General features: G+C 49.5%; 1 protein-coding gene across 1 annotated transcript in view; it reads right to left on the reverse strand.

The window, feature by feature from the left end:
- Positions 1-3,575: 3,575 nt before the first annotated feature.
- The window catches only part of LOC102272488 (high mobility group protein 20A-like), a 31,843-nt gene continuing 12,816 nt past the window's right edge, over positions 3,576-22,602 (reverse strand). The window contains exons 5-11 of the mRNA XM_014480986.2: positions 20,744-20,870; positions 17,407-17,465; positions 13,909-14,017; positions 9,195-9,398; positions 8,074-8,165; positions 6,582-6,711; positions 3,576-3,761 (exon numbers count right to left, since the gene is read on the reverse strand). Of these exons, the coding sequence (XP_014336472.2) occupies positions 3,757-3,761; positions 6,582-6,711; positions 8,074-8,165; positions 9,195-9,398; positions 13,909-14,017; positions 17,407-17,465; positions 20,744-20,870 (726 nt within the window). The 3' untranslated portion in view covers positions 3,576-3,756. The remainder of the gene's footprint in view (positions 3,762-6,581; positions 6,712-8,073; positions 8,166-9,194; positions 9,399-13,908; positions 14,018-17,406; positions 17,466-20,743; positions 20,871-22,602) is intronic.

A 22,602-nucleotide genomic window follows, 5' to 3' on the forward strand; every position in this document is an offset into this window, starting at 1 on the left:
TGCACCTCTGAAGTAGGGTGACTATTACTTGGCATGAGTTTGGTTTTAATTCTGTTTGTATGCGCTGGGTCACACAGCAATTCTATTTCTTTCTGTGCCTCCTTGAACAAGTCCATCTCAGATAATTATGTTTCAGCTCCTCTGGCCAGGGGCACACCCAGGCATGCTACAGAAGTGCAATGGCCACTCCTGCCATCTGAGGGCACCGTGGCCCCCTTGTGAGCCCCAGCACCCCCAGCGATTTGGTTTCCCTGGGGTGTGTCCTGCAAAGGCTGGGCCAGGAGCTATGGAGGCACTGCCCGGAAGCATAGGTAACTGGATCTGGAGGGAGTCAGATTTCACAGATGAGGCTTCAGCTGTGGAGGGCAGGGCTTCTTGAAGGAGGCAACACTGAGCTCCGAGACCTGGTCTCTTTGCATCAGGACCGCCCCAACAGCATCATCTCCCACCCCAGTCCCACATCCCATCTAGGACAGTGGCAGGGGGTTCAGCTCCCATGAGGGGCATAAGGAACCTAAACCCAAGCCGGTCCCCACGGTGCCTGGGGAATGGAGTCACTCCAGCAAAGAGGCTCGGCCGTGGGGATGAGCATGAGACAGACATCCGCTCAACACCTGTCAGGTGATCCGGGTGTTATTGTCGCCATGGGATGGATCCTGGCAGGACGGTTGTCAGGGACAACAGGCACACCCACATCAAGTGTCCCCGCAGCATGCAGTCCTGTGCAGGGTGATTTAGAAGGCACAACTCCTCAGTCCCAACAGTGACCCCACTAGGTGTCAACATCCCCATTTTACAGAGCAGAAAACTGAGGCTCATGGAGGCAGCGCCTTGCTCAGAGTCCCACAGCTGCTAAGTCGAGATAACCTGTCTCGGTATGTTTGGGCATTCAGACTCAACTTATTAGATGCAGAAATGGCAACCCACTCCAGTACTCTTGCCTGGAAAATCCCATGGACACAGTCCACAGGGTCACAAAATGTTGGACACGACTGAGCGACTTCACTTTATCAGATGCAGGCTTGTCCAGCTCCGTTGTGGCAAGTGAGGAAACAGATGAAGGGATGAATTCCAGGCCCTGCAGGTTTTGGGAAGCAAAGCTGAGGCGAGGATCAACCCTGCTCACCATCCATGGTTAAGCCTTCCACCTGCACCCGAGAAGAGTCGCCCTCAACTCTGAGACACCTGGGCCCACTCTGCCTCACTTAGAACCTGCCACTACCTGCTTCTCTTGTTTGTTTGGTCCAAAGGTCAGGGCCTGAGACCCTGGGACCTGGATACAGCTCAGGGGTCACTATCAGTGACTGAACACCCTTCCAGGAGAAATCCAGGTTTTCCTGTGATGAAATAAAGGGCTGAGTTTGATGAGTTACACAACCATTGAGGCATTCATGTTTAGGGCTGCCAGATAAAATATGCGGTGTCCAGTTAAAATTTTTTAAACCATTTTTCAGTGTTTCTTAAATACTGCATGGGACATACTTACACTAAAGTTTTTGTTTATCTGGATTCAAATTTAACTAGTGTTCTGTATTTTCATTTGCTAAATCTGGAAGTCCTCTTCATGGTCTAATTTGGATAATCCAGGTATTCTTATTCAGCAAAATTTGTTGAGTGTAACCTTGGCTGTAGGTTAGTGCAGACAGAGTCACTATAGGGAGGGAGAGGCTGAGTTGGTTTGAAAGAGAAAGACGACTGTCTTCCTGCAAAGCAGCTACCCGTCCTGTAGGCCTGTGTGGTCAAAGCAAATAGCTGAATCTCCATAGGTTACAGTTGTCATGGAAACCAAATCTGATCTCCTTGCTGATGGCATCTCTGGCCAATTACTGAGCTTCTTTCGTTCCATCTGTAAGTGGCTCAAGCGGACCTGCCTCACAATGAGATCGGATGTGTGTGGTGGTGATAGCTTAGTTCTCAAGTTGTGTCTGACTCTTGCAAACCCATGGACTGTAGCCCACCAGGCTTCTCTGTCCATAGGATTTCCCAGGCAAGAATATTGAGTGAGTTGCCAAGCATCAAGTGTGTACAAAGACCAAGTACAGACCAGGCCTTCAGCAGCACTAGTGTAGTAGCTATCACGCTGGCTGAACACCTGCCATAAAAATGCTCAGAGACACCCCACCAATGTTTGCTGAGCAGAGAGAAAGATGCTGGGGTCCTCTGCCAGGACTCCAGCCAGACTGCACAGAGACCTCTGCAGGGTCACAAGCTGGCTTTCTCCTCTAGAAACAGTGTCCACTGGGGCAGATACTGCCCTCTGTCCCACCCCGCCCCTCAATTTTTCTCTACCCGCTTCTTCCTCACTAACCCAACCCAGCTTTGCTCTGGACACCCCTGTTTTCAGCTAAAACTACATTTTTCTGACTCCCTTGCAGCTATCTTGACCAAATGCTGCCACCTTGGTCCCTGAGATGCAAATAGAAGTTGCTTTCTGGAAATTCTTTCTAGAAATTGGGACTTTCTGGAAGCTCTTTGTGAAAAGAGGCAGACCAGCTGTCACCCTCCCCCCTTTGCCCTCATCCTGCCTGGAGCACAGAACCAGTGCTGGAGGTTGGGGAGCTACCTTGTGGGCAATGCATGTACACACAAGAACTGCTGTCTTAGTCCCCACTGCTCACCACTCAACCATTTCTTATGTGGTGAGGCCATTGTGGTCACATCTTTGTTGCAGGGAGGCAGACCTAATCCCTGATGTCTACACCCCTGTGTGCAGGAACCACCGTGATCTCCCCTATTTTGTAGCTGTATCTTGATTAATAGCCTATAAAGCCCCATAGCAGCCCCATAACAAACACTGTTGGGTCCCACTCTCATCCCTTGTCCTTTCCACCCCAAGGGGCACACTGGCCAGCCTTCCAACCTTAGCCTTCCCTGCCCAAGGCTCTTCCGGTCTCTTGGGTTCCCCATGTTATCTGCATAGCAAGCAGGAAGAAAAAGGAATTAACCCCTCCTAGAAGTCATCCCCTAGCAGAGTCTGAAGGGAGTTGGTGGATAACTACCCCATTTCCCAGGCCACTGAGTGGGATGCTCTCAGGTGTGTGTCCCACCCTGGCTCCCGGAATTTCCCCAGGGCCCAGCCACAGTATCTTGCCTGGACAATGTGCCCTCTCATGTCTGTCCTCCCCTCCCTGTTTCACTTCCCCACTCCTCTACCTGGGGTTACCTCCCAAACAACCTGCTTGCCTGTAGGTCAGCTTCTGGGGTCTGGCTGTATTACTTCATCTTCACCCTACCTCTTGTGGTTGGTGGGCAGCGCTGGTGTCCTTATAATTCAGTAGAGGAAACTGAAGCAGAAAGAAACCTTATAATTCAGTAGAGGAAACCGAAGTGCTTCTGTACCACTCACGGAGACTGACTGTGAGAGGGAGAGGCGGGCATAGGCTCAGGGACGCTGGGCACAAGGGCTCCAAGAGCAGGTGTGTGCGGCACTTACTCTCTCTGCTTGCAGAGGCAGACACGCTCCACCAACATCTTTCCAGATCAAAGCTGCTCAACTTACAGTTCCTGGGAGCAGACACTGCCAAGCCCGAGACAAAAGATAGACTGAGTCTGTTGTGCAAAGACACACACACACATGATTTATTTTCTCCTGGATCAGTAGAGTAGACAGCTCTCCGACTCATCCTTGCTACCCCATCCTCAGGGGCCCAGGATCCCCACTCTTCTTCCACCGAGGGAGATGGCCCTTTGGAAGCTGACCTCTAATGTGCCCGGGATGCATCCTGGGGTCCCCACTGGTGAAAGGTGTGCACTGCTTTATGCTGCAGAGTTGGGAAGGGAGAGAAGACAGTTTAGTATCAGGAAAAAGTTGTGGAGCCCAAGGGCTGCTTCAGATGGAGCCCAGTCCACGTCTGCTCTGCTTATCCCAGATGCTCCCGGAGAGACAACTGTGTCCTAGACAGAGAAGTGGGACAGGGTCCTGGAAGAGGGGGCCCTGAGAGGAGGGCCTGCTTGGTACCCCATGCACACAGCTCAGGTTCAGATAGGATGGCTGAGTCACATCATGGCACGTGTGTGTTCAGTCACGTCCAACTCTTTGTGAACTCATGGACTTAGCCCGCCAGGCTCCTCTGTCCATGGAATTTTCCAAACAAGAATCCACTGGAGTGGGTTGCCATTTCCTTCTCCAGGGGATCATCCCAACCCAGGGATCGAACCCCTATCCCCCATGTCTCCTGTACTGGCAGGCAGATTCTTTCGCACTGTGCCACCTGGGAAGCAGGTCACACCATGAGCCTTGATTTACTTCCCAGTGTCACCCTCTGAGATCCAGAGTTCCGTGAGGTCATAAAACATCTTGAATTTCTGGCTTCCCAGCACTGAGCCCTGGGCTCAAAGGACGTCTGGGGATGGAGTGAACTGAGTGGGCTGAGGGGAACTTCAGGAAGCAGAGAGTGAGTGGCAGGAGCAGAGAAGCAGCTGAACCTGCAAAACTGCTTCCTGGACATTACCTGACACCAGGTGCATTGACAAATTTGGAGCCAATAATCAAGAAATGCTTTCTGAAAGCTGACCTTTCACATTATACTGTATCCTGTATACACATTACACAGGCACCACATGCCATGCCTTCCATCATGCCTTCCCTGGGAAGGACACCCACGTGAACACATCTGGACATTAACCAAACCCCACAGCATCTTTTGTCTGCTCCCCAGAGTTGCCAGTGTCATGACTGCAGTAAAAGGATCCAATTCACCAGGTAAGGAAGAAGCCACAGGAAGGGAGAAAGAGTAGGGGCCCATGGGCTTATCAAGACTGGAGAACATGCCTCCCACCTGCTTCCCTCATCCAACAGGAACCCAAGCCTGGGTAACCCTTCTCCCTTAGGAGCACTCACCACCTGGCACCTCTCCCTAAATCTCACTTGTCTAATTGATTCTTGGGACATGGCTGCCAGGTTGCTGGCTTGGGACAAGGAGAGTGGGGCAGTTCCTAGGCAGTGAGGGGCTCTTGGACAGTGGCTGTGCACCTTCTCTTCTTCCTTCTCTCCTCCTCTCCTCCCTATCCTTGCTTGAGAGCATTTGCCCTGGCCTGATTCCATGTGAATTTTGATACTTAACGTGTTGTTGTTGTTCAGTCGCTCAGTCATGTCCGACTCCGCAGGCCAGGGCAAATGCTCTCAAGCAAGGATGGGGAGGAGAGGAGAACGGAAGGAAGAAGGGGAGGGGCCTGCAAGCTCCATTCCTCTCATTGCCAGGACCCTTGGCCTTGAGGCTTAGCTATTTATAGAGCAGGGATGCTACACCTTGTACCCGATGTGCTGTGTTCTGGAGTCACTGCTCCACCGTGATGGTGAAACCCCAGGGGTCCCCCACCTCAGTGTGAATTAGCCGGGCACTGGGGTGCTGTCCCATCTGTAGGAAACAGATAAGCTGTCGATGAACAAGTCCAGCTGTTTCTCGCCAGCACCGTGCTGATGGTTAGCCAGTAATGCACCAGTGAGGTGGTACCAGGTTTGAAAGTATTGAAATCTGCCAGACTGATTGGTACAAACCCACTGTCCTAGGGCCCCTAACTGCCTAGGAACTGCCCCCTTCCCCTTGCCTCAATAAAGCAACACGGCAGCCATGTCCGGAGAAGTTCCCTCTTGTTAATGACTTTGGCCACCACCTTGGGCTTCCCAGGTGGCGCTAGTGGTAAAGAACCCACCTGCCAATGCAGGAGACATAAGAGATGCAGGTTCAATCCCTGGGTCCAGAAGATCTCCTGGAGGAGGGCATGGCAACCCACTCCAGTATTCTTGCCTGGAGAACCACATGAACAGAGGAGCCTGGCGGGCTACAGTCCATGGGGCTGCAGAGCTGGACACGACTAAAGTGACTTAGGACACATGCACTCACCGCCACCTCATTCATAAACAGGAAATGGCAAGATGTGAACAGTAAAAACTTCTAGGGAAGGGACTGGGCAGGGGTGTGGGGAGTGAAGAGGAATGTTCACGTTTTACATTCCCCCAAGCAGTCATGTTTAAATATTTACAATGAAGTGGTACTCATGACATTTTCTTCAGAGAAGGGTGTTGGCACCAGGCCTGCGTGAGACGCAGCATGAACATGCTCTGCGCCCTCGCTCACCTCTCCCCACTGGCAGACCTCTGGGCCCTTCTTTGTCTCAGGAGTTTGGGACTGTCCTCTTGGGTCCTTCCTCTGTCAAGTCCTTCTAGAAGCCCACCTCGCAGAGATAGGGAACTGCCTCGCACCTGAGTGCCCACAGCATCTTGTCCATGGGGGGCAGCTCTCCTCTGGAACACATTGCACCCCAACAGTCTAGTGACCGAGGGTCCAGGCAGTTAGAGCTTGAGGCCAGGGGCTTCTCCGTATCTTCATCCCCTGGCAGCACCCAGATCAGGGACTGATGCCAGTGGGTGCTGGATTTAGGGTGACCATTCATCTCCACATCCCTCGCACCGGGCACCAAGCTTGGATGCACTGGCCATGCAAGAAGTAGGCTAAGTGAAGAAGTGAGGGATGAAGGCACGACTAAGTGAATGGACAGGAATTTCTGGGCCTCAGTTTCACAGACCAGTGAGGACCTGGAGGAAGCATGTGTGAGGCCAGAGGATGGGGAGAGGGACTCACCCATGTCCATTACTCGCAGGCCAAAGTGGGGCAGCATGATGACTGTGTTCAGGTTCTCAAACTCCTTCTCCAGGATGACCCCATAGGTCTTCAGGCTGGCCAGCTCCACCTCCAGCCACTGCTGTCGGTTCTGAAAGGAACACCAAGGTGTTCATGTGGCTAGCCCCAAAACTTTCCAAATGAATGAATAGCTGAATGAATGAGTAAATAAGCAAGTGAATAAATAAATACATAACTATGCACATAAGTGAGGAAGTAAATAAATGAACCAGTAAATAAGTACATAATTATAAGGAAGTAAGGATACATGTAAATAAATAGGCACCAAATGAATAAGTAATCAAATAAGCAAACAATTAGACAAAAAGGGTCTTGCAGCTGCTCTTGTAGGGCACACACAGAAGCCATGAACATAGTCAATCTCCCCTCCCTGAGTCCAAGGAATAAAACAGCTGTCCCACTGACAGAGCACCACCACCCCGCCTTGTTAAAAATACTACTTGGTATTAGACTCTTTATATCTTGGTGCTAGACTCTTTATATCTCTCAGTATCTCACCTGCCCTCCTGCCCAGGTGGTATCCCTGCCTCCTATATATAAATAGGCCTGGGGAGTGAGCTCCCTGAGGGTCAGGGAGCTTCCCTAGCCCCACAGCCAGGGAGAGGAGCCCAGACCCACAGCTGGGCCTGATTTCCGAGTCGGTCCTTCTCGGGCTCCCATCTGCGGGGCCCCCAGCCAGGATGCCCCACGATGGGGCAGCCCCAGGGCGAGGGCAGGATTTGCAGATAAAGTGTGACTGTGTGCCAGGCCTTTGGCCCCTCCCAACATCCCTGGCGAGGCAGATGTGGTTGTCCTCCTCTAAGATATGGGCTGGGAGCTCAGTGAGCCACTCTGCTAAGAAGGTCCCGGACCGTAAAGGACACCCCCTCCCAGCTCCACAGTTCACACCCTCTCCACCAGCCAGGCTGCTGAGCCAGGGGCCCTGGCTGGGCTGACATCCAGGGACCTGTGTCAGGTGGGCCATTGCACAATAACTGGGGTGTTTCCTTTGGTTTTTTTTTTTGTTTGTTTTTAACATTCACTGTTCTTTAATAAACTACACTCAAAGGAGTGTGGCAAACTAGAGGCCACAACATGGGTAGCGGGCCAGGGACATGCAGAAATAGCAGGCCAAATGCCACGGGGCAGTGTAGATGACCACGGAGCCTTGAGTGAAGCCAGCAGGCAGCACAAGAAGGCCCATGGCACGATTTCTGTACCTTGGAAACACTCTGTATTTTACAGACAGACACTCCGTATTTTACAAGAATATGCAACAAGTGTACTCTAGCAGGAACCGTGCAGAGGGAAGTGGCACTGCAGATTGCAATGTGTTCTTTTAATCGGACCACGTGGTCTTCCTCTCCAGCTTCCTGACCCACCAGGCCGGGCCCTGAGCTGAGCAATGGGCTACAGAGATGGGGACTGGCTGCTTCCCTCTGGAGCACCTTACCTGGAACTCCAGCAGCTGCCTCTGCAGGGCCTCCTGCTCTGCTTGCGCTCTTTCTAGAGTCTTCCTCAGCTCTCTGAGCTCAGATTCTTTGACTGGAAGGAAGGCGGAGAGAAGGCTGTCTTTATCTGTTCCTTTCCATCCAAAACCTCCCCTTCTCTTTGAACCACACCTCACATAGGCATAGGCTTCCCTGACAGCTCAGTTGGTAAAGAATCCTCCTGCAATGTGGGAGACCCTGCTTTGATTCCTGGGTCGGGGGGATTCCCTGGAGAAGGGATGGGCTACCCACTCCGATGTTCTTGGGCTTCCCTTGTGGCTCAACTGATAAAGAATCTGCCTGCAATGCAGGAGACCTGAGTTCAATCCCTGGGTTGGGAAGATCCCCTGGAGAAGGGAAAGGCTACCCACTCCAGTATTCTGGTCTGGAGAATTCCATGGACTGTATAGACCATGGCGTGGCAGAGAGTCAGCCACGACTAAGCGACTTTCACTTACTTCACATAGGCAACATTTGGGACCCTGATATGTGCAGGTGACCTCAAAACCCTTTAAAATAGAGTTAATTTTGTGCTTTGATAATAGAAAGGACATCAAGTCATCGAGGGAAATGTGGCAGATATAAAAAGGAATAAAGAAAAACACCCTCCTCTTGCCTGCCAGAGATAATCATGGTTAACATTTGCATGGATTCACATATGCGTAGTTTTATATAGTTGAGATCATAAGGAAGTTATGAAGAGCATGGGTCTTGGATCCCAAGCACTTGGGTTTACATCTCAGCTCACTATCTGTGCAACCATGGGAAGTTACTTAACCTCTCTGTGCTGCACTTGTCTCATCTTTAAAAGGAGGTGATACTATAACCGACCTCACAGTACCTTTATGACAATTAAAAGGTAGTTATTATAAACGTCTTAGACCTGTGCCTGGTGTGTCAGAAGCCTTCAGCTATTTCCCACCTGATTATCTTTATTTATTGTTATTCTCCTAATATTAATAACAACCTTTCATTTTTCCCACTTAATATTATAATACAACCTATTAGGTAGGTTACTCTTACTAGGATTATAAAATCTTTGGTCACCAAAGTTACTAGCAAGCGGTAGAACTTGATTACTCACTTTGCAGAAGTTTAAAGATGAACTCTTGCAAGAAACACAAGTCAAATGAAGCAAAACCCTTCTCTGGAATCAGGCCTCCGAGAAGAAGCGGGTCAGGATACTCGGCTTCCTTCTCTGAGTCCCCTTTGTTCAAATTCTGACCTTCCTCTCCCTCCAGAAGCTCCAGATGCTTCAAGCACTCAGCAGAGTCTTTTTCAAATTCCCCTAAAAAAGCAAAGAAACTCCATGTCAAAGGTCAGCCCCTGAGCACAAGATGAGCGGCTCTTCTGGACCTGGCCCTCTCTCCAGATGTGGGCAAGCCCGTCCGTCCTGAGCCCCCATCCCTGAGTACCAGGTCCCCAGATGTAAAAGAAGAATGCACTGGGACTGGTGCCGAGTGGAGGCTAGCAGGGGAGGCTTCCTGGAGAAAGGAGTCCTTGACTGAGATCGGTATCTTTTTTCCAAACAATTTTGAGATCTAATTCACGTACCATACAATTTACCCATTAAAAGGGTATAATTCAATGGGTTTTAGTATATTCTGGTACATGAAATCATCACAACAATCATTTTTAGAATATATTCATCACCACCCCAAGAAAATCCTGGTTCCTTTTAGCCATTACCTCCCATCCCCCACCACTCCCTCAACCCTGCGTGCTAAGTCATTTCAGTTGTGTCTGACTCTTTGTGACCCATGGACTGTGGCCCGCCAGACTCCTCTGTCCATGGAATTTTCCAGGCAAGAATACTGGAGTGGGTTGCCATGCCTTCCTCTGGGGGGTCTTCCCAATCCAGGAATCGAATCCGCATCTCTTTTGTCTCCTTCATTAGGCAGGCGGGTTCTTTACCACTAGCATCACCTGGGAAGCCCCAACCCTAGGCCTCTACAAATTTCCCTATTCTGGACAATTCATATTCAGGAAATCCTACAACATGTGGTCCTTTGTGACTGGATTTTTAACTTACCATGTTTTCAAGGTCCATCTACGTTATGGTACCTATCAGTACCTAACTCCTTTTCATGGCTGAATGATATTTTCCACTGCGTGGAGGGGCCACATTTTCTTTATGCATTCATCAGTTGATGGACGTTTGGGTTGCTTCCCCCTTGGGGCTACTATGAATAATGTTGTTACGCACATTCATAGTGTTGTGTGAACATACATTTTCGGTTCTCTTAGGTACATACCTAGGCGTGGAATTGCTGGATCCTATATTGGGTGCGCCAAAAGTCCATTCGGGTTTTTCAGTAACATCTCATGGAAAAAACTGAACAAACTTTTTTTCCAACTCAATAGTAACTTTATGCTTAACCTTTTAAGGAACTGTCAGACTATATTCCAACGTGGCTGCCCCACTTGATGTTCCCACTGGCAGTGAATCAGGGCTACGATTCCTCTCCATCTCCAAAACTTACTATTATTCACCTTTTTGTTAGGACTTTGGGGGATGAACAGGAGGGAGACCAGGTGCACAGAGGTGGGAAAGCCATTCCTAGAGAAAAGCAGCTTGAGGGGAGAGACAAAGAAACTGGAGAGTACAGAGCTATGGGGACCATTAGCAGTGTGAGATTCCTGGAAGGTAAGCGGGGTAGGGAACTGGTCTGCTTATCTGCTACAGCCCCCAAGCTCATAATAATAATAGTAGGCCCCAGAGTGTGCCGAGCATCACAGAATTATCTTGTTTCCTTACAGCAGCCCCGTGAGGTCAGTATTATTATCATTATCCCCAATTTTGCACTTGAAAAAGAAAAGGCAGTGGGTAGAAAATTCAACCAAGGTGATAAAGGCCATAAGTGGCGGAGGAGGGAGGCAAACTCAGGTCATTCGTGGCGACAGGGCTCTGCCCACCTAAGATAGCACAAAGGCGGGGATGCCTACTGTTATCACAGAAAGGAGACACCAAGTATTAAACCCCCAGAGCCCCCTGTGGAGGCAGAAGGCACTCTAGCGGTTGCCCAGAAATGGGGTGTGACTGCTCATGGGTACGGTGCTGTCTGGGCTGATGGAAATGTTCTAAACTGAACTGCAGTAGTGGTTGCACATATCTGGGGATATACGGAAAACCACTCTCAGTGGGTGCGTTTTATGGTGTGTGAATTAGATCCCAGGAACACGGTTAAAACAATGAGCTCTGGGCCCTGGCTTCCCATCTGTGCCACACCCGGGTTTTGGTGAGCAGAAACAGAGAGCTGGGCAGGAGTCAGCTTCTTCTAGGGCTGGAACAGGCGATCCCTGGGCTCACACTCGCCTCAAAGGGCACTGTGAACCACGTGAGATCCAGCTCCAAAGGGACGCATGGCTAACACCCCCTCCCATCAGCACTGAGACTCAGAGACCCAGAGACTCACAGTGCGGCTACCCGAGGCCCTGCTTTCCAGCAATATCACAGCAGTAAAGGCAGATGTGGAAACGCTCTCAAGAGCTTGACCGCTAACATAAAACTTGTAGGCTGTTTAGGGGGAACACTAAGTGAGGTGTGCCCACGTCCGTTTCCCTTTAAATAACTTTAGAGGTCCTCAGAGAGTTACACGGAATCAGAGCCACATGTATGTACAGCCTCACGTCTCCCAGCACATGATTTTATAGATTTTGAAATGAGCTGTAAACCTCTCCAGTGAGTAATTTACACAGTATAACTCTAGGTATCTGAGCTCACGTGTTATACTCAGTTGCAAGTAATGCGATGCATTCTCACCTTCACTGCCATTACTCACCTTCAACAAGACATTACTGAAGACGGTTTATTGCCTTACAAACCCCAGACGAAGGTCAGCCTCCTGTAGATCTGTGCATTCCTTCATCAAATGTCTATCGAGAATCTAGCAAGAGATATGTCCTAAACCACATAGCTCCTTCCTTCCAGGACAGTAGACGTGTGTGTGTCTATGTGGGTGTGTCTGTTGGCATGTCTGTGTGTAAGCGTGTCTTGTGTCTGCATGCATGTGCACACATGTGTCACAGGCTGATGGTAACAGTAGAAGAGGAAGATAATTTCTAACTGAAGGGTACATGCTGGAGGCTCAGGAGCGCCCCCACCCCCAAGTTTGGGACCAGGAACAACCTTCCTAGGGGAGGTGGCATCTCAGCTGCACCAAGAAGGCACAAGGCTCTGATGTCCATCCTCGGAAGAGCCCTGTGAGGCGAGCAGCTCATCCTTATGTTACAGAGGCAGTAGTGGAAGCAGAGAGAGGTTAAGTAATTGGCCCCAGGCCACTCAGCAAGCAGGGTGCAGAAGAGAGGCTTAAGTCAGACCTATTTCTGTTTTAATAACATTAAGGAATAGGTGGGAAAAAATGTCACCCCCTAGTTCTGCCCCTGACACGATGGCTTTCATTCTTTGAGGATCTTCCCTAGTCCCAGAGCACGCCTCTGACTTACGCAGTTCCAGTCATCGCAGGGTCTCTGTCTTCTGTGAGTCTCCTTTCACTTCAGTGCAAGATGTTTTAATGGAAAGATGTTGTACTAATCCATATACTTCAGTTTCTTTGGGACAGAGCTCTGCCTTATTCTTGCTGTGTCCCTAGCACCTGGCTCAGTGCCAGGAAGGAATAAGTACCCAGGAGTTATTTGTTGAACATACTCATTCATTCATTCTACAGACACACAGTGAGTACTGACTATGAGCATCAGGCATGGCTCTAGATCCAGGGGATAATGCAGTGACTGAAACGGGCAATTAATCCCCAAACATGAGGGGCTTGTATGCTGGTGGGAGACGGCAAGCAATAACAAAGATGGACAAATGAAAGAGGCCAACAGGAGATGATGGAAGCAGGGAGAGAGATAAAGTTGGAGAGGGGCCCTGGGAGGGGCAGGATGTGTGCAGCACGGCCAGGGCTGGCCTCCTGGGGAAGAGGTCAGTTAAACAAGACGAAGGTGAAGGGGGGAGGCGAGCCTTGCAGGGACAGGCTGAGTGCTACGGGAAGAGAGGATGCTGTGCTTAGGCCTGGAGGCCGCACAGGACGGTGGCAAGGTCTGGGAGCCATTAAGGAGGCAGCGGGGCTCCAGGAGGTTCTAAGGCCCCTGAGGGGTGGGGCCAGAGCAGGGGGGCCCTTGTCAACTAAGAGGCAAGTCTATTTGTACTTCCTTGGAAGACCCACTCCCCTCCCACATACCCACCTAGCATTAAGAGTGTTTGAATAGACCCTGCCTTAAAATTAAATTTAAACGACAAGGAGTCTCTGGGCTGTGGGTTGGTGAACCCCAGCATAGATGGAGTCAAGGTGTGCGTTTGCCTTGCCGCATCAAGCTGGTTGAGCTTCCTCAGTGACTCAGCGGTAAAGAATCTGCCTGCCAGTGCGGGAGGTGTGGGTTTGATCCCTGGGTGGGGAAGATCCCCTGGAGAAGAAAATAGCTTCAGTTCAGTTCAGTTGCTCAGTCGTATCCGACTCTTTGAGACACCATGGACTGCAGCACACCAGGCTTCCCTGTCCATCCCCAACTCCCAGAGCATACTCAAACTCATGATGCCATCCAACTATCTCATCCTCTGCTGTCCCCTTCTCCTCCTGCCTCAATCTTTCCCAGCATCAGGGTCTTTTTAAATGAGTCAGCTCTTCGCATCAGGAGGCCAAAGTATTGGCATCAGATGGCCAAAGAAATGGCTACCCACTCCAGTATTCTTGCCTGGGAAATCCCATGGACAGAGGAGCCTGCCAGGCTACAGTCCATGGGGTGGCAAAGAGTGGGACACAGCTGAGCAATTAAACAACAACAGCTGAGCTGGTTACCTGTGAGGTTCTGCAGGTGCTGCTTCCCCAGCAGGTGCTCCCTCTTGTTATGCAGGGAACTGAAGAACTGCCTGCAGGTCCGACAGTACAGGTCATTGTTCTCATCGGCCTGTGGACAGAGGTAGCTCCTGGTGAGCAGGGAGGAGGCACAGGGATCCCGCCTTCTCCGAACATAAGTGTTAAAGTGTTAGTTGCTCAGTTGTGTTTGACTCTTTGGGACCCTGTGTAGCCCGCCAGGTTCCTCTGTCCATGGGATTCTCCAGCCAAGAATACTGGAGTGGGTTGCTAATCCCTTCCCAGGGGATCTTCCCAACCCAGGCATCGAATCCAGGTCTCATGCATTGCAGGCAGACTCTTTATCATCTGAGCCACAAGGGAAGCCCCTTCTTGGAATATAAAATTAGCTTAAAATGGCAGATGGGCTTTAGGTGGGTCCAACCGGGTCCAGCTAGTCCCTTTTCCACCTGGAAATCACTGGCCGGTTTGAGGCTTTTCCAAGCACAGCTGAGAATTTCAATTCATCCCAAGGTCTGTGTCACAGGGTGGGACAGAATATTAGGAATGTGGCAAAGAGGGTACAACAGGGAGTGTTTGAGAATTGGTGGTTATAGAGGGAGAGCAATTAGCCAGGACAGTGGTGGCCAGGCCCTCTCGCCCCATGCCCTTTCCCTTTCACCCTACATCCTGTAAACAATGACTCTGTAGGGTTACGTAACGGCTGAGACCATCCACATTACTGGGCACACGCATCATGATATAACTGCTTGGCCACGCACTGCCTTTGTTCATGCATACTTATATGAGCACCACCCAAAACGTCCCTTGCTGCTGCATCAGCCATGAGTGAACAGAGCCTGTCTGCAGTTCCCACAGTTCCTTGAATTTTCTTCCAGCTTCCCTGCACACGTCTTGCCTACCCTGGGTTCATCGATTAGTGAGACAGTGGTATTATCTGAGTCCATGACCAATTCTGAGTTTTTCTTATGTTCAAAGGGTTTGCTTTGCAATGCTGAACAAACTCTATGACTAAATGACAAAGATGTGTCTTCTTATCAGACACATGTGCACCAACCTGTAGGTGCTTGCCTATCCATGGGCCAGTTCTGGAAGATGCACCAGAAACTGGTCATAGTGGACACCAGGGGATGCAGGGACAGGGTGGGTGAGGGAGGGACTGGGTCTCTGGCTGAGCAGAACCCACCTTGCACTGTAACCTTTGTGCACTGTTTCCATTTTTAAAACCAGGCACATGTATTATTTTTAACAGAAAAATAACTTTAAAAGAGGTATATATATATTTGATTTCATGTATTAATTCAGAGATATAAAAACTTGCCAATATCTGACAAGAGATGGGTCCTAGCACAGGCCTGAAGTGTCAGCTCTTAATATCCTCTCATAATCAAGCTTTGAGCTACATAAGGTTATGAGGAAGGCCAGCCTCAGACTACCAGGTGCTGGACTAAGGTCATAGAGGGGGGAAGGAAAAAAAATGAGGTTCTGGAACAGCATGGTCCCTGCTGGTGGAGACATAAGCCTGGCAGGGAGATGGAGACCAAGTCCCGGCAGGCACTGGGAGCCAGTGTAGGCTCCAGGGAGAGGATGGTTGGGCTGGTGGGAGAGCAGTTGGATGCACAGAGCAGGCCCCTCCAGGAGGAGGGGCTGCTGGGGGGCAAACTCCACTCACGTGGCCCCTGCCATAGTGGCTCCAGCCTGGGTCACAGAGGGGCTGACCATCCCAGGTGGACAATTAACTCAGGAAGTCCTTTGCCTTCTAAGTCTCGAATCATTGTCTAATGATAAAGAATGTTATACTTAAAACAATGTTTAAAGTTATTATGAATGCATGTTGAAAGTAATAGAAAAGGGATGCGTAAAAAGTTACAGGTATCCAACATCCCGTTTCTACTCACTGTGGGCAAGAGCTTCTTGTGTAGCCTTCCAGAAAGTTTTGGTATAAACACATGTGTGTGTATGCGTGCTTAGTCGCTCAGTCATGTCTGACTCTTTGTGACGCTATGGACTGTAGCCCACCAGGCTCCCCTATCCAAGGAATTTTCCAGGCAAGAATACTGGAGTGGGTTGCCAATCCCTACTCCAGGGGATCTTCCTGACCCAGGGATGGAACCCACATCTCTTGCATCTTCTGCATTGGCAGGTGGATTATTTACCATGGCCCTACCTGGGAAGCCCCATAAATGCATCTGTCTGGCCCCTAAGATTTACTTGCAGGTGTTCTTCATTTGTTAAATATCTATTTCATCATTACTCAAAACTCAAAGAGGAAGCGCCTATGAATTACAACTTAGCTTGGACATCTGACAACCCAGGTCCCCACCACCCTGTCCTTGACCCTATACGCACACTGTCTGCTCCAGGCGTCCAGAACTGTTCACGGCCCCCACACACCCTGTGCTGCTTCCCACCCCCAGGCCTTTGCACGTCCTGTTCCCTAGCCTAGAGCTCCCTCTTTGCTTCATTTCCATCTGGCCAGCATTTTCTCCGGGAATTTCCCATTTCTTCTTCATGAGCATCATCGCAGAACCACCTGCCCTGAGACTGGCCCGGACAGCCTCGGGTGGGGTCCCTCTCACTGTGCATGCGTCTCTATCACAGCAGAGCCTAGTGTCATGGGTTGCACACTTGCCAGTTCGCCCTGGACAGGAGCCGTGGGGCTGCGCTTCACTTCACCCACTTCTGCAACCGGAATCTGGTGCCCTGCCTCCCACTGAGCTGGACTTCATACATACTTGCCCAAGGAACCCGCAAAGAAAGGCCTCCATGAGGGACTGATGTGTGAGGCACGCTCCAGCGATGCATGAACCCCTGCGCCCAGATGTTTCATTTCCTGGGCTGCCATAACCAAATACCACCAAATGAGTGGCTTAGAATAACAGAAGTTCACTCTCTCACAGTCTCAGAGGCCAGCAGTCTGAAATCAACCTGACTGGTCCAACATTATGATGTGGGCAGGGCCTAGTTCCCTCTGGAGGTTCTGGGAGAAGCTGTTCTTACCTCTTCCAGCCTCTTGGGGTGGCTGATGCCTTCCTTACCTTGGGGCCACATCACTCCAATCTCTGCCAGTGGTCATGTGGCCTCCTCCTCTTTGGTGTCAAATCTCCCTTCATCTCCTTCTTGTAAGGACACTTATGATTACGTAATTGTTTTTCAGTTGCTAAGTCATGTCCTACCCTTTGTGACCCCATGCACTGCGGCATGCCAGGCTTCCCTGTCCTTCATTATCTTCCAGAGTTTGCTCAAATTCATGTCCATTGAGTCAGTGATGCTATCTATCCATCTTATCTTCTGCCTAATGCCCCTCTCTTAAGATCCTTAACTTAATCACAACTTCAAGGACTTCCCTGGTTTTTGTTATATAAGGTAACATTCACAGGCCCCAGGGATTAGAATGCAGCTATCCTTTGGGAGGCACCATTTCTCAGGTGCCCACACCAAATGAGGCTGATTAGTTTAAAACCACAGTCCCCCAGTACTTACATCCACTGCTGAGAAGTCAAGGCCCTTGCCCTCAAATTCATATCCTGGTGCACTTGTTCCTGATAGACAAACAAACGGCATCACTTTACAAAGCACCTGTGTCAGAAAAGGCCTCAGCCGTGTCAGGAGAGAATCAATTCAAGGGTCAGAGATGCCTTCTGAGGATGAAAACACTTATCCTAAGAGGTCTCCATGTTTCCTGCTGGAGGATCAGGTCTTGACTTCAGTTGCTCAATTTCTGGCTGATTCATGTTGATATATGACAGAAACCAATACAATATTGTAAAGCAATTATCCTTCAATTAAAAATCAATTAATTAAAAACCTCAGGGAAAATGCATAAATTTTTTAAAAAGAGGTCTTAAAATCCCTTATTATAAACCAAGAAGAAACACCAGATACCTCTGACTTCAATTTATAATAAACATCTAGCCAGGTATGAAATGAAGATTAGAGAGAAACAAGGAAAAATATAAACAATTCAGTTTTTATTAGCATGGCAGAATCTAGGTGGTCTTTTAAAAAATATTCATTATGATTATATTTATATAGTAAACTTTTAAATTTACTGCTTTCAATTAGGCAGAAATACATCTTGTTTAAAAGCCAAGTTCTCTTGGACTAGCCTTTCCTTGTAATACGGCAACTTGTCGTGTGATGACAATCTACAAATAATCACAAAAATAAGAAGGCAATAGGAGACCAACATGGCTGAAGAATTAAACAAGATGAGGTGTTCTCTGCTAAGTCTGACAAATGGCATTTTTAGGGAGAAATACATGAACAGAAAATGACAACTGCTCTCTGGGGACCCTTAGCCAGAGGTCTCAGGGCATGATCTGCTTAACTTTGCACATGAGGACCAGAGGCCTCACAACTCCCTCGGAACCATCTGACACTCCACTTTGTTAATGCCAATTATAAGCTAGACCAGTAGTTTTCAGAGGATTATTTTTATCTGGAGGTACTTCACTGAAAACAAATATTAAGTGGAAACCCAAGAAGTACAATGGACCAGAGTGGAACTGTCTGTGGACCAACCTGTCCCTCTGGTTGTTTTTATAAATAAAGTTTTATTGGCACACAGTCTCACCCATTTGTTAACATATTGTCTATGGTTGCTTTCCTGCTACAACCATAGAGTTCAGTGGTTACAACAGAGACCACGGTACCCATAAAGAGTAAAGCATTTACTATCTAGTCCTTTACGAAGTTTACAGATCCCTGATCTGGATGAAGCTACGGTGAGGGGCTCGTGCCCCAGAACTAAGGGTACAAAGTATGAATATTTGCTGGACTCACTATATGCCAGGCACTGAGTTCCAAGCTCCTATGGTTTAACTTGCTCGATCAGCACCAGACCCAATGCTGCTGCTGCTGCTAAGTCGCTTCAGTCGTGTCCGACCCAATGCAGGGAGGTCCTATTAAAGCCCCACTTTCCATATGAGGAAACTGAGGCCCTGAATGTTTTAATGATTTGTGCAAGGTGACAGAGCCAGGATTTGACCCCAGGCATTTGGCCCACTGAGCCGACACCTGATCACTATGGAGACGGTTTTCCTGACCACTATGGAGACGGTTCTCTGCCAGGCTCAGGTGGGAAAGAGAAGCACCAAAGTGGAGAACTGACGGGCTCTGTTGGGATGCTGGTCAGCCCCAGCATGGGGAATGCAGGAAGAACCCTTAGGATGGACAGTGATGAGCCCTGGTGAGAATGCCCAGTGCTGTTCTAGGTCATGTGCCCCTTGGTGGGGAACATGCCACAAGTAGGGTGGAGTTCCTGTCTCTGCCTTAAGCCTGCAGCCCCCAGAGGCACACTACAAGGATTTTGTTGCAAGCATTTTTTTTTTTTTTTGCACAGTGATCCCAGGAAATGCTGGTAGAGGAGAGGGGAAGTGGGTCAAGGGAGAGGGGAAAGCCAGTAGTGCAGGGGTGGGGTGGAGCTGGCGCTCGCTGAGCAGAAGCCCGCAGTCAACAGGGTGCAGTCCCATCAGAAGCCTCTAGAGGGCGCATGGGACACACTTCAGCAAGGCGGGTAGGGGCGACTTGAGGTCTTTATCCGCCATTGTTGCCCTTCTTGTGTGCACTGGTTTAGGGATGTTTCGTGTCTTAACTTCCTGGCACATCAGGCACGACTCAGGCTGGGCAAGGCGGAGTCCCTACACCAGCAGCATGGACTGAATCAGGGGTGTGTTGGAAATGCAGACCCCAGACCTGCTGGGTCAGAACCTGCATTTTAAAAGGCTTCAGGGTGATCCAGGGCACTTTGCATAACTGAGTTCCATAACTGCCAGTTCCTTTTCTCCTTCTAAGGATTAAAATGGAATCGGTGGCCCAGCACCACTCTGACATTCCCCAGAAGGGGGAGGGAGGGGGTGCCTCCTCCGTAATCAGGTACAAGGTGTCTCAACCCCAAAAAAAAGAGCCACAAAGGGATTACGCCAGCTGCTTTGTGTAGGGGCGTGGCTCCTTCCCCTCCTCCAGTTTTGCTCAGGTTTAATTGACAAATTAAAAAATGTGTATACTTCAAGTGTTCAAAGCAGATGACTGGCTATAGTATACCTTACCACAATCAAGTTAATTAACACATCCTTCATTTCACATAGTCTTCTTTTCTGTATCTGTGGTGAGAGCACTTGTGATCTTGTTTAATCACTAAGTCAAGTCTCTTTTGTGACCCCATGGACTGTAGCCCACCAGGCTCCTCTGTCCATGGAATTCTCCAGGCAAGAATACTGGAGTGGGTTGCCATTTCCTCCTCCAGGGGATCTTCCTGATCCAGGGGTCAAACGTGTGTCTCCTGAGTGGGTACTTACGATCTACTCTCAGCAAATCCAATACACAATGGGGAAAGGACAGTCTCTTCAATAAATGATGTTGGGAAAACTGGATAACCACATGCAAAAGAATGAAATTGGACACATCTTACACCACACACAAAAATGAACTTGAAATGGATTAAAGACTGAAACTGAAAAACACTCCTAGCAGAAAACATCAGGAAAAAGCTCCCAGACACCAGTCTTGGCAGTGGTGTTTTGGATAGCACACCAAAAGCTCAGTGACAAAACCAAAAAATAAACAAGTAGGACTATATCAAACTAAAAAGCTTCTGCGCTGCAGACTACAATGAAAAGGCAGCCTACGAAATGGGAGAAGACACCTGCAAACCGTACATCTCACAAGGGGTTAATACCCCAAATACATAAAGATGTGAATATTGATAGAGGCTAGGACTAAAAGAGAGCTCTCCAAACCCTCCATCTGCTGTAGAGCATCGCATAGCCCCAAGCCTGGAAGACAGCAGCTGCAGTCCACCCCGGCCAGGCTCACTCACCGCACCGCGCCTGCACCTTGAGCGCTGCCCGCCTCCGCAGGAAGGCTCGGTAAGCCTCAGAGTTCTGGTAGGCCTGCAGCTCGCGGATGTAGCGCTGCTTGTCTTCATCCGCCTCACAAACGTACCTCTGCAAGAAGGAGCACAGAGATCCTGTGAGACTCCCCTCATCTGGAGGGGGCTGGTGGGGTCCCCTTGTCTAACTTGCCTCTGTCTCTCTAGGATGCTACCAAGAAGCTATTGCTCATCTTCTACTTACATACCTACAGGGATGGAAACCTCACTACCTAACAGCAAGTTCACTCATTGTTCAAATGATGCAGACCATAGGAAAGGTCTTCCTTCCAATCAACTAGAACCTGCCTCCCTCTGCTTTCACCACAACTGCCAGGTGTGGTCTGATGACTGCAGAGGAGGGTAGCGCTATCAGTGCCCCCACCCCAACTCTGGGACCTTACACTTCTATTCAATTATGGCAGTGCTTAAGACATCAGCGCATAACTTTGTGCAGGGCGCTGGATGCAGAACAGGTGATAAAGAGATGAATCAGATCCAGCCCCAGGCTACCTCATCTGCTATTGTTTTCCCTCCATTTGGAACACTTGTCTCAGCTTCCCTCCCCTGGCCAAATCTTACTTATCCTTCAAGATCTATCACAGAACATTCACCTCCTGGAGAATTTCTCTGATGCCCCCAGGTTGGCTTGGGCACCCCTACATTGGATTAGATGCCTCCTGGATACCACCCCCCGGACCTGGTAGAAACCTCTGTCCCAGGCACTCCTCATACTGGATTGTATGTGTCCACTTTGGGGGTCCCGACCCCCTACACTATGAACTCCTTGAAAGCAGGGACTTGGACTCACCTTCAGTCACAGAGGCTGGCACCAACTGGTGTAACCCAGGGTATGGGGTGTGTGTGTGTGTGTGTGTTTGTGTGTGTGTGTGTAGCCAAAATTTGCTCTAAGAATGCTTGTCAAGTAGTTATTATTCACAGTGACTATTTTATGCACCTGGTAATTTGAAATAAATTATCATGTTAAGCAAAAAACTTTTAAAGCACTGATGTGTTGAACTGGGGGCTTCCCAGGTGGCACTAGTGGTAAAGAACCCACCTGCCAGTGCAGGAGATGTAAGAGATGTGGGTTCAATCCCTGGGTCTGGAAGATCCCTTCGGGGAGGGCATGGCAATATTCTTGTCTGGGGAACCCCATGCACAGAAGAGCCTGGGAGGCTATGGTCCATAGGGTCGCAAAGAGCTGGGCATGACTGAAGCGACTTAGCATGCATGTGTTGAACTGGTCCTAACAAAGTATGGAGCTGAGCATGGCCTCTTTCCCTGGGCTTCTGGAGCCTCTTTCCACCAGGCACGTGGTGCATGGCCTCTGTCCCATTCCTGCAGGGACTTGACTCTACCAAGGAGACAGCTGACAATGCTGTAGCAGGGCTTTTGAAACTACGACTTGGAGGCGCTCCAGACACAGCAGCTGGGGCAGGGAGAGAGGGAAGGATTTCTGAAATTGTGAAAGTAGCTCAGAGACTCCCTAAAATCTTGGATCAGAGGTTCTGCCTCTCCCTGACTCCTAAGAGCTGTCCTGTGCTTTGTAATCACCATGCTTATTCCAAAGACAATTGTCATTTTTGTCTCAGGTGAGGACTAACCCTAACCATCTTCACCCAACTTAGTCACCGTAATTTTGCTTTGATCTCTTTTACACGTTAGCAAGGGTGTGTGGTGGGAACATTTCTTCCCCACTCCTGATGTTTCCTTCTGTAAGGGGGGAGCTTAATCCTGCTGGCCTCTCCAGGATCACCCTCCCCTCCATGTGGGAGGAGGGGCTTATCGAGGGTAAATTGGGAGCC

The sequence above is a fragment of the Bos mutus genome, chromosome 6, assembly GCF_027580195.1.
Source record: "Bos mutus isolate GX-2022 chromosome 6, NWIPB_WYAK_1.1, whole genome shotgun sequence".
NCBI classification, from domain to species: Eukaryota; Metazoa; Chordata; class Mammalia; order Artiodactyla; family Bovidae; genus Bos; species Bos mutus.